The sequence below is a fragment of the Phaethon aethereus genome, assembly GCF_964289735.1.
Source record: "Phaethon aethereus genome assembly, chromosome: 16".
NCBI classification, from domain to species: Eukaryota; Metazoa; Chordata; class Aves; order Phaethontiformes; family Phaethontidae; genus Phaethon; species Phaethon aethereus.
The window spans coordinates 8326467-8340962 of record NC_138592.1 but is presented as its reverse complement, the minus strand read 5'-3'; the positions used below and the strand labels follow the sequence as shown (position 1 = coordinate 8340962).

At 45.4% G+C, this 14496-nt stretch overlaps 1 protein-coding gene across 1 annotated transcript in view; it reads right to left on the bottom strand.

Annotated features, from left to right (window-relative positions):
• ATP9A (ATPase phospholipid transporting 9A (putative)) overlaps positions 1-8542 on the bottom strand; it is a gene marked incomplete at both ends in the record, with an annotated part of 60118 nt that extends 51576 nt beyond the window's left edge. The window contains one exon of the mRNA XM_082007099.1: positions 8475-8542. Coding sequence (XP_081863225.1) covers positions 8475-8542 — 68 coding nt within the window. The remainder of the gene's footprint in view (positions 1-8474) is intronic.
• Between the last annotated feature and the right edge of the window lie 5954 nt (positions 8543-14496).

The following is a 14496-nucleotide window of genomic DNA, read 5'->3' as shown; positions in this document are numbered from 1 at the left end:
CGAAGCATTTGGCTCCTGAAGTCACTGTCCTGCCAGAAGATACATGCAGCATGATGAACAGGGTTTACAACTCACCACACAGAAGGTGGTTTCCTAAAAAGATACCTTTTTTTTTGTTTTATGCCCTGCTGGATGCAAATAAACAGAAAGAATTGTTACCAGTTAAGTCAGTTCCTTCAGCAGATAAGAGAAATAAAAATCAACTTTGCTTCCAGAAGTAAGGAAAGGTGTTGCCATGTGATTCATGCTCCGTGAGCCGCCTTGCAAGATAATTTCTCACAAGCTCTTAAAACTAGACAGAAAGATTTTTTCCATAATCAAATTACTTTAACATTATTATATGTCATGAAGAGTAGCAGATGAGCCCTGAAAAGGTGGATTTTCTCTAGTCTGTGCTCAAGAACCAGCTAAGCCTACAGGTGCCACCCAAACACTGGAGAGAAGGTTTTCTCGCTCAGAGCAGCTTTCAGACCAAAATGCTGACAAGATCGCAGAGCACTACATAGCACCCACGCGTCGGAACTGAAGGGCGATGAAATCAAAAGATTTGGATGGTGCCAAATAGTCTCTTACCAGCTCCACGCAAGTCAAACTCTCCATTCCAAGACCAGAGTATTTGTAAGGTCCCCCAGTTTCAGTAACGATCCCACTGCTTTCACCCCCATGCATTCGTCGCGGACCACGCAGAGGTCGGCTTTCTCAAAGCCTCTGCAGCTGCCAACCCCAACTTGCAAACTGTTCATTTGCTGAAGAAGAGAAATGTAGGAGAATGCAGGAAAATCTGACAGAAATAAACTCAGTGGGTAATGCAAGCAGTTCAAAACCTCGATAGCAACAGACACCCGGATCAAACCACTGGAATCAAATAATAGCAGATGCTTTACTGTTCAAGTATATAGAAGAGGCACTGGAGTTTCCACAGTCTTGCAGCACCACTACTACCATCTCTGCTTACCTTCAGACAAGGACACTGCCTGTTATTCTGCATTGGTAACACTTCTAAGACAAAGGACTTCCACCTTTGACTATTCCCTAGGTAGTACCATAAAACCATAATTAACATAAGTACCCTAAATGTAACCCACTTCAGAAACTTACACTTGCCCCTGAAACTATCAATTTTTGTCGAATGTACAGATTTTTTTTTTCTCGTTAAGAAGAACTAACTAGTAGATCTTTCTTCCCTACATGGTTGTGTATAATACCCACATCTGAAAGGCAGTTACCAACATGAGACAAACAGTAACACTGGTGTTAAAACACTCAAATTCAAAAACTCTACTTCAGAAGTATATTTTATTAGCTTGGCAGCTTTTAAATGCAGTTTTCTTTTGTGTTTGCAGATGAAGACCTAAGACAAATAGTCACTTGTACCCCAAACATATTTTAATGAAAAATAGTAGAAATGGTGGCATTTGGATCGCAATAGAAAATAGATATGCTCTATGGGCCCAGGGGTGGGGGTGTGTGTGTGTTTTTCCTTCTTTCATGATGGGGAAAACCACACAAGATTAGCCTTGATTCCATGTTTTAATGACTGTGAATTCAGAATGACCTCTGTGATAAAGCTACAAATTAAGAGGCTTTGCCCAAGGGTGCAAACCTGGCGTCCACACACCCCGTTTCATCACAACGTGCTTCCCAGTTACAGAGAGAGTCAGTCAGTCCCTGTAATCAGACATCTGAAACCAGTTACCTTTGTTTGTTTTTTAGGTTGGGCCTCTTCTAGGGATTGTACTCAACAGCAGAAATACCTACACACCTATATCATAATATTTACAACAGGATAAGGCTCAAAGGGGGTACTACTACAATTTAATATATTCTTTACTTGTGCTGGGAATTTTTTTTACAAAGTAAAATTCACTGATACGCTCCAAAGAACTTCCCAAACATCTGGGCAGATTGTCAATCCACTACCTAAATCTCCAAAGCAGACTTCCAGACATTTTAATAAGTTCAATGACTTATCAGCATTTTTTCTTCATGAAGAAAAATATAAGAAAATGGAAAATGAACCCCAGAAGCTAATCAGAACATTTTACCCTAAGAAGAGTGTGCTCTGCTCAACTGTTTATATACAATTATGTTGCTTTTAGTCTTTTCTTTTACAAATTACTATGAACTCGCTATTCTGTGAACGCTAACACCTAGCAGTGCAAAATTGCTTACAGTTGCATGGTTCTAATGAGACAGCAACCCCCAATACTGACAGTACCTACAAAGGCAGGGAAGTAGAGGGCAATTGCACAAAAATGAAATCACCCAAAATTTTGCACACATGCTGCAATCAAAGACATGACCTCTTGTAGTGTTCCCACTGCAAAGATGCTTGTTGCTTTAAGAATTTCAATTTGCAAATGCTGTGTTACTATAAAGTTTGAGAATCGGTCTAAAAAATAATGCAGTTCCAAGTAAAAGCAAGAAAGGGCATGGGAGAATCTTTTGTGTAAAAACAACAGTTTTGTGAAATTCCCGCCTGACTAGAGTCACGGTTTTCGCAACTTCTGAATTACAGGGAAAGCAAACTGAAAACCTAATTAGACAAACAAAAGAAAAACTTTCTGCCTAGCAAGTTTTTGAAGGCGATTATCAGTAGTACCAATGCTCAAGCAAAGAATATCCCGCATTTCTACTAAGAAGTCTCCTACATAGCCTTTTAGCACAATGTTTCTATGCAAGGACTATTGCGTAGAATTCCTCCTACGTAAAGGAATTCATAAAAAAAAAAAAAGTCCAACCAATGAACACAATACTACAACCAGCAATAACAGTCGCATGTTGCAACACTTCTAACTGGGAAGGTTTATCAGCGCTCAGGAATCCCATTACGTCATTATCTCCAGCCTCCTCCAGAGCAGCGCAGTGCTCAGCAAGGAAATCAGGCACCACTGGCTGAAAATCAGCAAATGCTGATTTTTAACCCATATATGTTCAAAGATCCGCAAAGAGTTTTTGTTATGAAGGCACCTGGTCATGCCCAGTGCTAGCATTTAACTGTTACCTATTCTGTGACTTTGTTTTTTCCTCTTGTCCCTCAAGCCAGCCAGCACGCTGCCCGTGCTTCGCCAGGTGGGCACAGAGCAGAAGCCCACAACCCAAACCCCAGCCTAGCAGGAACGTTACCTCTGCACTCCAACTGCACAAGTGCCAGCCCACGGCTTATTGAAATATGTTAGAAAATGAGCTTTTGGTAAGAACACAGACATTTCTCAAGCACAGAACCATATGCTCATTCTTATAGGCAGATGTTTATCAAGCTCCCCAAAGATACTCAGTTGCCATAATTTTTATTTTTTTAAAACTTCTCAATAATTTCTTAAACTTCATTAAGGAAGAATACATTACTAAGCTCATTAGTTCTGATTTAAAATCCTCTGTATGACATCTATGATCCTTACAAAGCGCTTTACAGAAAGAGGAGTGCCTGCAATGGCAGATCGTGTTTTAATTGGCTAATGGCAGGTTTCATTAACCTACACAGGGTGACGTGCAGACAGGACAGTTTCACCACCTGAACCCTTTGTCTTACATGTGCTGATGTTGGAATGTGAGTAAACACCGGTCTCCACAGCCGCTTTTATTACTGCACCAGGTTGTGTTGGCACAAGACATGGTGCGACACCGGTGAAAGCCCTGCGCTCGCCAGCACTGCACGGCTGCTGCGCGCTCACAGGAGCCAAAGCCAAAGCCCCCAAAACTGCCAAGGATTTGTACTGTGGTGCAAAGTCCTGGGCCATGCTGCTAAATAGCCAACTTGGGACATCCACATGCTGGGGTGACAAAACACAACTCACACAGAGCAGAAGGGAAAGAAGAGGCAGAAAGATGGGTAGTGAACCCAACAAGGAACATTTCAGACAGTCTCCTTTTCCGTTTCTTCTCTGGAAAGTGAATAATCTTAACCTCAGAAAAAAAAATTCTGAAAAATCCATTCAGCTGGGTACCAGCAACAAAGTGCTGTGAGCACATTGGTGCTCATTAAAGGAAAAGTCCTTTTGACTGATGCTATCAGCTTTTTCCAGTTAACTTACTTGTACCTCCCTGAAAGAATTTTACAGACACTGCAAGTTCTGTGATCTACTGTTTCTTTGGATATTATCCCTATTTTTGGGTATCAAGCTGAAAGACCTGGATGATGAGGGAAGGGGCTGCTCAGGCCACTATGTTACTCCAAAGTTTTCTGCTCAGGGCAAGGTCAGTGTCACTGGAGGAAGTTGGCTGTTTCTGGCAGGAGAGAAATATTGACATTATTAGGAATAATAAAACACCTTCCATCAGGAAATCAGACGACTATGTCCTTGAAAGGGAAACTCAGATTGCCTAGAAAAACAGCTGAAAGTTTACATTGATGCTTAGAGATGCTAATAAAATTAGGATGCACTTTCCAGGAACGCGAATCACAGTTACAGAAATGTGAGCGGTCTTCTATAAAAGTTTAGGAATACATTTTCCTAAATGTTTCTCCTTCTCCCTTTTGTAACTGAAGCATTGAAGAACAGTATTGCAATAGCCCCTGAAGTATAGTAAACTAGTAAGTCACTGCACACCATTAACTTTTAAAAATTATCTTACAGAAAGAACATGAAATCTATATGAAGACAGTTTATATGGGGAAGCTTTGTTATTCACATTTTAAATCATAACTTGACAAAAATAATAATAAAAACCAAACTCACAAATAAAATTAATCACAACCACTCAAAAGCATCTCTTTCAATGTGAACTGTATCCAAAACTTTGAGTCCCGTAAGCAATGCAGCCCTTAACCTGCACAGGGATCTAAATGAACGGAAGGTCTTGAAGAACAGGTTTGCTGTGTACTTCACTTGGGATTCTGTTTGTTTAGAGAAATGCATTCTTAGCGATGATGTAAGGAGCAGTAATATGACAGATCGACTGTCAGATGCCAGATTAACAGCCATTACCAAGAAGCAGCTTTTATTTATAAATGCAGCATATTTGACGGAGAAGTATTTGAGAGAACAAATGAAAAATGCTTTCACAAGCATTTTTCGTTCAAAACAAACCTAATGGAAAAAAAGTATCACATTTGTCTAATACTGGGGTTGTATTTGTCAAATTAGTGCTGAAGTTCATCAACATATTCAATCACTGCTGCAACGAGCACATTTCTCAGATGATGTTTCTATGTTTCCCACAGGCTGTGCTGTTAAGTCCTTGGCACCTCTAATATACCAACCAAGCTTCCACATTTCATTATTTTAAAAGCATTTAAAGAATTTCCCATTGATAAAAAAAACAAACAAACAGAGCCATGCACAACCACCTAGCCTTTTTATGCACCTCCACATGATTCTCAACATTCCCCTGTTTCAGACCATGTGACGGCGCAGCCGGGGTGGCTCAGGAAGGGGCTGGGAGCCCCGCTGTTCCTGTAGCCCACCCCTGCCATCCGCCAAGTGCCGCGGTGCAAAACAGCTCGTCCGTGGGAAAGCCGCCCAGCTCTGCACACGCCGAGGCACACCCACACACAGGCAGACGGAGGGCAGGAGCTCCCATCTCTCTCTGTTGACTTTGAAATGGAATTCGCCATTTTAAATAGAGCCAGAGTACACATACACGTACAACGGAATGGCCACATGAAATGTTACTGTAAAGCTCCTCCTTCCCCATCCCATTCCTCATTCTTCCTCCCACATTTCTGGATCAAGGCCTTTTTACATTGCAGAGGCAGCACGAGCACAGCAGTCTGCTGTTTTCAAAAAATGCCTCGCAGGATTGTGGCCTGAGACCATGAGCTATTTAGGGAAAACCTTGTGTCATGCACCAAACGGAGCATCTGAGGTGCTTCAGGAACTTGCAGCTCCCTTCCCGACAGAGCTCGGTCCTTGGGAAGCTCAGATTCACTTGCCATCCCACCAACAGTCCCGCTGCAGTTAATGCTATCCTTCCTTCCTGTAACTGGCACATATCTCAGAGTGGTTTTCAGAGTGCTGCACAGCATTTGGAAGAATATGGCTGAATTAAGGCATACAGCTGCAGAATTTAGAGCTTAGCTTTTGATTGCAGCAAGGAAGATCCACATTAAAGTCATATGCAGGAACAGATAACCACTTCTCACACTGGTTTATTAAGCACATGGTTTTTCTTCAACACAGATCTCAGCTGTCTGTACATCATTCATCTCTGCAAGGCTACTGTGTGAGTTCCTCCCAGGCTTCTTTTCAAGTATGCTAGAGGCTGAGGCTGTAACAAAAGCCTTGCTTGGATGACACCTGCCCTTTGCTGACAATATGAGAATTAGGCATTACTTTGCTTTTTGTTAGCATACATGAAGATTTCTATGAAGTCATTCAGTACATGAATGGAAGTCTGTTCTCCACTCCAGAAGGCCACACTGACAAAAAAAATCTGTCCGAGAACTTGCCCCCATTGGTGTGAGGAAGCCCCCACAGTAGAAATTGCAGTCAGGGCTATGCTAAGCAGAAGTCTTTCAAGATTTGCTTATCCCTGGGTCCTCATAGGTATCTAAGAAGATGATGTGCAAGTGCTTTTGTTTGGGTTTTTCCTCAGAGGGAACAGAAAAAAGGTGGTCTTGATTATCATAGATTACAATATATGCCAGAGGATTCCCAAGACTCCATCTGGATGTGACACCAGGGACCCTCCTTGACTTGCTGACTGATTCCTCCTTTGGTTTACAATACTATTTTGGATCTGCTGGACTTCAATACTTTGTTATCCACACTATCATTCGATCAAATTAGAAACATATCACAGGCTATTTATCAGTAAAACGAAGAGTTTCCAATATATGATAAGTCCCATGCCCAGACAGAGTTACCACACCAAACAGAAGCCCCAAATCCAAGTTATTCAGACTGCTATTGAGAAAAATCCTAAGCAATCTTCCTTCACAACTTCTTGTGGTCAAAATTTCTTGCTGACACAGGAAACATGACCTCTGGGACTGCTAATCAGGTAGAATCCACAACCAGTGAACTGTAGCTTTGGTTAGATGATGGCAATTTCTGTTAGACACTACTACACTACCCCAAGAGGGTCTCAGTGGAGATTAGAGAACTTCAGGAAAAGAAATCATTCAAGAAGCTTTGAGAAATTTCTCAGGCATCCAGCCCTGCCTGATGCCTTTCAATCACGTCACTGAATTTAATGCCATGGTGGCTGCACCTTGTGGAACTTGCCCAGTGATGCATGTTAGACAAGCGCTGGGGAATTACTTGCTGCATCACACACACCTCCCAGCTCAGTATCAACTGGCATGGATATTGCTACGTCAATTCTTAGAAACAATGTTGATAATAAGGAATAATTTGAATAGTGAATAAACTACGTAGAACAATTTCAGTTAGAGGAATCTGAATCAAAGGTATCAACAAAAGACACAGCAAACAAGGAAAAAATACCAATTCCCTCCTGTTTTAACAGTCAGGATTCACTTTGGTATTTTGGTTTATTTTGCTACTATCACTCATCACATTTTAAAAAACAAATTATCCAGGGACAAAAGAAGCACTGCAATAACTGAGAGCCAGGTGATTTGGATACCCTGTATGCCCCACTGTGTGCAAAGCAACCGGTCTGGATAGTGGTGCAATTTCCTACCGAAATAGTATCAAAAGATCACTACTTAGCTTCCTGCATGGGAATACCAGTATAAATATATACATAGATCTCCTTTAGGAACATACCCCACAGTCAGCACACCGAAGGATACTGTATTGCTTTAACTGGCACGGTTCAACAGAGCCTTCTGCGTTTAGACAGAGACCTTTGTTACAGACCCACGAACACCCCTCCTGGACCAGCGCTATTGCCCGGCGAAGGCCAAGCGCTGGCCCGAGCACCAGCCCGCACCTCCCCGGCGCCGCGCCAGGGATGACGGACGGGCCCGGCAGCAGCGCTGGCCGCAGCCGCCGACACGGCCGCGCCTCTCGCCGCCTAGCCCGGCCGCTCCAGCGGCGCGGGCTGCCCCACTTCTCCGGGCCGGGCCGGGCGTCCATCAGCCTCGCTCGCTGCTGCCCAGGCACCGCTTTGTCTGGAAGGCTCTAATGGAGGGGGAGATGAGGATGAGGGCCGGCCGGGATGATTTTTTTCCCCACGCAAGGGGCTGCCAAGCGGCGGCTGATGGCTTCCCCGCTCTCCCCGGCCCCGGGGCAGCACCGCCCGGCAGGATCCTGCCCTCCGCCCGGGCGTGCCACGGCAATGGCGTCAGGAACAACCTGTCAGCGCCTGCCTGCCTCCCCCTCCTCCTCCCGGGCTCGGACCGCGGCCGCGCAGCGCAGGGCGACGCGGCTCCCGTCCGCCCTCCGCTCGTTTCCGCGCCCTGCCTGCGCCGGGCACCGCGCAAAGGCCCCTGAGCGGGGGCCCTGCCACCGCCCCGAGGCGAGGGGCCGGGGGTCGCGCCGCCGCCCGCAACACAGGCGGCGGCCGAGCGGGGCGAGCACGGGGCCCCGGGCAGCTCCTGCCGCCCCCGCCGAGCAGCTCACCCGCTGCGGTGCTTGCTGTCCATCCGCTTCTTCTGCCGGACCGGCTGCAGCGGGATGTTGTCGGTCATGGCCGCGGCTGCCGGGGCGGAGCGGGGCGGGATGCGCTTCTCCCAGCAGCGCCGCGGCCCGGCCCGCCGCCGTCTGGCGCCGCCGCCGAGGGGGCCGGGCTCGGCGCCGCCGGGCTCCCAGCACGCAGGTGCCGCGCCCGCTCCGCCCGGCCCGGTGGGCTCCGCCCTCCCGGCCCGGTTCGCTTCTCGTCTCCTGCCCCGGTGTGCTCCTCTGCGCCGCTTGCCTGCCCTGCAGCGCCCGGCCCGGTTCGGCCCCGCTCCGCCCCGGGCAGCGCAGCCCAGCCCAGCCCAGCCGCTCGCACCTGCGCTGCCTTCAATCCCGCACCCGGGGCGCCGGGCCGAGTCCTGGCGGGCTGCCAGCGCCCGCTGCCCTTCCCACGCGCCGGCCTGCCCCTTCCCCTCGGTGCCCCGCGCACCTCGTCTCCGTTTCCCACCCAGGTCGCTCGTGGGGGGCTCGGCACCGCCGCACCGGCACCGTTGGCCCCCTACACCCGCCGCCTCCGCACCCGCAGCCTCCTGCGTGTCACCTCAGGCGAGAGGCCCACACCACATCCCGGGTGTCCTCAGCCCTTTGCAGCCAGCGCAGAGGTGCAGGTTGTATCTCCACTTCTTTATACCACCACCCTGCACACACGTTATAGGGCTGTGCTTAACAGGGCTGCAGTGCACGCCCTTCTTGCCCGGTGACACTCCTGGCAATGCACGTTTCCGGATCCTGATTCAGATTTCCTCCACAAATTCAGGCACAAATTGCTCCAGCATTTCTGTTCTGTTTACAACTTCAAGCTTTTCTTTATAATCACAGTGACTAAATCTTCATTAAAACGAAGTATACAAATCAGATTCAACAAAGCACTGGGCTACAGAAGCTATGTGCTTGTATTTTATCAGACAGGGTTCCTGGATGCCACCACAGTCTTTCCCACCAGTTGCTTCATATTCCTGTCCCAGCTAAAGTCTGCCCAATGTGTCTGAGACCCGTTCTGTCTTCTCGGTCCGCTCATCTTGCTTCAGTCCAACTCTCCTACCTCTACCGCATTTTCCTCATGCCATCTCTGTATCTTCATGTTCCTCTTTGCCATAAACAAGCAATCAAAGGAGTCCTTTAAGAACCACACACCCTGCTCACCTCTGGCCCATGCACCTTTCATGCTGTTGACATTCTTCAAACATGAAAAACACAATTTCCAGTGGCAAAGATGTATTTCATAAGGAGGATTAAAAACTGGTATGGCAGTGGTCCTATTCAAATGAAGTACACTTTCCTAGTGAAACTATCATGAAAACAAATTGGTCAAGACAAATATTCATATAACACATCCTTCTTAAAATGTGGCATGTTAAATTACATCTAGAAAACCACAAACAGGGAAATCTTAACAGGGTTAATGGTATCTGGTCAGCCACCAGAAACTGTGCTGATAGCCTGGTAGAAGCTTGGTTAAAGTCAGTGTAGAAAACCAACAAGTGATTGAGAAATTGTCAGTAATAGTAACGATGAAAAAATTGCTTCAGATTGCATAACTCGTTAGGCAATGGCCCTGTGTCACGGTGTCACAGCTGGTCAATGGGGATCCAGCCCCGACCCCTTTCAAATCACCTCCTCCCGCGTTGTCATTCCCCCGTAGCGCTTTCCTCTCTGCACGGCTGTGCTTTACATCAGCCTGCGAAGGGACTGGTTTTACAAAAAACACTTGCCTGGGCAAGCTCCTTTATTTATTTCTTTCAATCAAATCCCATTAAGAGCTGGATGCCGAGCACCTGCGAACACCAGAGAGAGTGCTGCAGTGTCAGGAGGGCACAGGCTTGGACCAGGAGCTTCAGCTGGATTTGGCTCAAGGAGAATCATAACGTGGGTGTTGGACATCTTCTGTAGCTGAAGCCTTGCCTGCACTGAGCAGTAGCTGTGACCGTGGCTGTTGCGGGCAGGTGCTCGTGGGTGCTGATAGCATCCAGCCACAGGGTTGCTATTTTGGAAAGAGTGCTCTAGTCGCCGTGGGCATGGCCCGTTTTTGCTCCTGCCACCTGCATAGCCATGCCAGCGAGGGCAGCTGTAGGCTGCCATTCGTGCCAGCGTAGCTTCTTCCTGTTTGAAACCACCAAGATTTACACCGGTGCACCTTTACAGATGGAGGAAAGGCCCAGTGCAGATAAGGATCACATGAAATAATCAGACCTACGTATCTGACTGTATCTACAGCATCTTACACTGCAGTCACGGTCACCACAAAATCTGAACCTCCTTCTAGTGCTCGGCCAGCTTATTTCTCATCCCTTTGCAGACAGTCTGCAAAATCCTTCATTTAACAAATAATCTGCTTGGAAATGTTCACTAAGCAAAGACTCACCGTGCCGACTTACACATGCAGCCATGTTTAGACCACTCACGACGTGTGTCTTGTAGCTGCTGTAGCTACTCCTTACAGCTGCCTGCGGTCCTGGGCTGCCAGAACTCGTCTGCCTGCACAGTCAATCTAAACTGCTCATGGTTCTGCAGAACTAAAATACCACGATCAGAATGCCCAAGAGCAGAGAACGAGTGGGTAAGCTCGAGTGTAAGTTCAAAATCACCATTTGTTTTAACATAGTGAAAAGTAGCATGTTCCAAACACACTGTCTCATTTTTTAAGATGTGAGATGTTTGCAAATGTCTTAAAATGAGCTCAGGGTAATCTTAAATAATAGCCAGTACTTTCCCCAGTGAAAAATGAAGACTATTAAAAAAAGAAAAACAAAGAATGTATGTAAAAAAAGAAAAGAAGAGCAAGTCACATCAGAGTTTCAGGGTAGCTCTCTTTTCTTTCCTGCCCTCACTGGGTTCTAGCTCAGGTTACACTATGGATTACAACAGCACAAAAACTGCAATTGTCATTTAATTTTTTTCTTTACAGTTGAAGCAGAGTCATCCTGACATTTTGTAATGAGGACATTTCAGCAATGTAATTAATAGTTACACCAGTTTCAGACACCAGTACTGAGAATGTTTAGGTAGATATTTTCAATGCCATTCTAATTAGGGCAGTCTTATTCAACTGTCTGTAGAACTGATTTTTGTACTGTATTTCAATGTAGTAATACCATGTTTTAATTTCTTCTCAATCTACTGTTCTTATCCACTCACGGGGATAATTGAAGTAAAAATAGACATGTCTTCTGCTCCCACAAATATTTTGGCTTGTGAAACATATTTGCTCTATTTTTTCTCATGTTCAACTGCAGAAATATTTTTTAAAATGAGAGAAAAGATATGATGATTGGATACACTTCAAATTATAATTTAATAAAATTGATTGCAAGTGAAGAACCTAAACAGGATGTTGTACTTGACCAAAACTCTCCCAAGTGATAACAGCACTACCACAAACCACTGGCCTAATGTTGTAACTGGCTGAAATGATAAACCTAGCCTCCAGTCTCGAGGCTCTACCTGTAACTAAAATAAAACTTATCAAAAAGTTTTATTTTATAATATAAAATAAACTTATAACTTGTCACTGTTATTTGCTTTGAGGTGAAACTGGCACTGGATTTTAACACGGCCAACGTTCTTTTAAGCACCGCATTTTGTCCCTTGGTATCTTTGTGTTTCAGACAGAAATGAATGACATCCCTCCTTTATATGGAGCAGCTAAACTTCCTTCACATCGTTTCTTCACGTTACACGACTCCGCCATCCAAGAACATGAAGGGAGAAGCAACCGACTGTCGTACAGTGACTCCCAATTCCAGTAATGCTGAAAGAAGAGCAAAGGGATGCACAGCCAGCTTTACATGTATCTGCATAATCAGGGATAACGAATTTGGCAAACAGTGATAGAAATCAAGCGACGGCGATACTGTAGCCTGCAGACTTACTCCCACAGCATCTTGGGATTCAAACAAACTTTCAAAGCCTCCCTTACAGGCACTCTAATTTTCTGCCTTGTATTGTAACGCTTTTGATTTTTAGTTAGAAAATCACTACGAAAGATCTAGACTAAGCTGTAGCCCAATGAGCCTAACCCACTCCTTGATGTATTTCTTGCATAGCATTAGCTTTGCTATAAAGATACTACATGTGATCTCACCCTTCACAGCAGGTATGAGCTCCCCTGATTTCCAAGCCTTTGATTTTCATTTGCCTGTTGAGAAGGAATGCCCAAAGGAAAACCTCCAGCCTCAGACTGATAAGTTATATTTATTAAATCAAATGAAATAAAACCTATTTTTTTTTTCTGATGCCAGTGGCATATTCTTCTGACGCTCAATTTTTGTAAGCACAGAACTTGAGACTCACAAAAGCGCCCTGCAAGCTGCAGAATTCATATCACACAAACTGCAAATTAAAAGGAACTGATTTATTTTTCATAATTTTAAATCATTATCTATGTTTTTTTCTCCCAGGACTTTTTTTGCCCAGGTGATTAAATTAACACCACAGTAAAGAGTGTTTTATTCCTCCTCTTCCCCCCAAAAAGATTTGTCATAGAACCAATTCTGGACCACTTGGCCTCCTCTGAGGCTGTCCTGCAGGGAGAGTTTTTCAGATGCTGTCAGTGTTTTTATCACTGCACATTACAGATCCCATTTCAAAACCAGAAATGGTTTATTGGCAAGCCCAAGGCTGAGCTCCCATTTTTAATGCGAAGGGTTGTACAAAACTACCAGGTTGTTGGTTGGAACAATTTAATACCTTTTCCCAGAGCAGGCAGCGCAAGCACACTTGTTTTGCCAGTAGGGTTATGTTTCATACGCAGACTAGTCCTGCATCTCTTGTGGTCTGTCGTTCAAGTTTGCAAAGACAAGTGAAAGTTCAATCAGGCAAAGCACAGCCTATAGACACGACTGGCTGGCGGGGCGTGCCTAAATCGAACCGAGATTTCTAAGTCCATGAGCCTTTACCATCGTGGTTCCCAGTGTTTTGAAGCGAGCTTTCCTGCTTTTTTCGCCTTTCTTCCTTTTTTGCCTTTCGCCTCCACTTCCCCGTTGCGGCTCCGTGCTACAGAGCACGGCCACCTCCTTGTCCCCACAGCTCTGCCTGTGACACTGCTTCGCACCCGCAGGTGATGCCTTCCAATGCGCTTCGCCGATCCTCAGATGCATCCAGGTCTCTAAGCTCCGCTGATTAAAGAACATGTAAATAAACTGTACTTTGGGGGTGTGCCTATGTTCCTCCAAGGAGCATGTCTTAGTGCCAGTTTCCCACTCAAACAATGGATGGTGGTTTTGATAATGCACTTGCAAATTGTGCTCATTACTTATTTAGCACAATATGCTATAAATTTTCTTCCATTTTAGTTGTGCTACTAAATAAATGATTTTTTTTGTGCCTGGGCCTCCAGCATTTTTGCCTGATGAACACCGTAGAAGCTCAGAATAATAATATTCTTTTTGACTTTTTATATGGAGGAAGATTGATTCAATTTTGGAACTACATATGCTTTTGCTTACTTCATTGTTTTTTCCTAAACACGAGTATCAAATTATAGGTAATCCTGACATCTAAGGAGATGGCTCAGACTATAGGTGTGTAACTCACTGGTTGCACAAAACATTTATGATTCCACAAGCAATTCATGTTGTGACATTATTCCTTGTACCTGTTATTACCTGATTTCATAAGTGCATGTTTTACAAATAGCAGGGTGCACCTTTGTTGTCTGAAAACGTAGCCCATTGCACATGGTATTTTGAGCTTTGTTTCAGAGCTGTGTTTGCAGCTGCACCATTTCTAAGGAAGACGAGCGTGCAGGAGTAGGGATTTGGTTGCTAAGGGTTTGAAAACTTACAGTCATGCAGTAACGGCGCGGCAGGCAGCCGCGTACGCCGTGTCATTTCCCCGTGCTGCTGACGCACTCCCACAAACGGCAAGGAGAGAGGCGGCTTTGGTGCGGTGAAGCATCACCCACTCTCAAGGCAGTACTGAAACGGGCTCAGACTCTGACTTTCAGCCCCTCAAAACACGGGCAAACCTG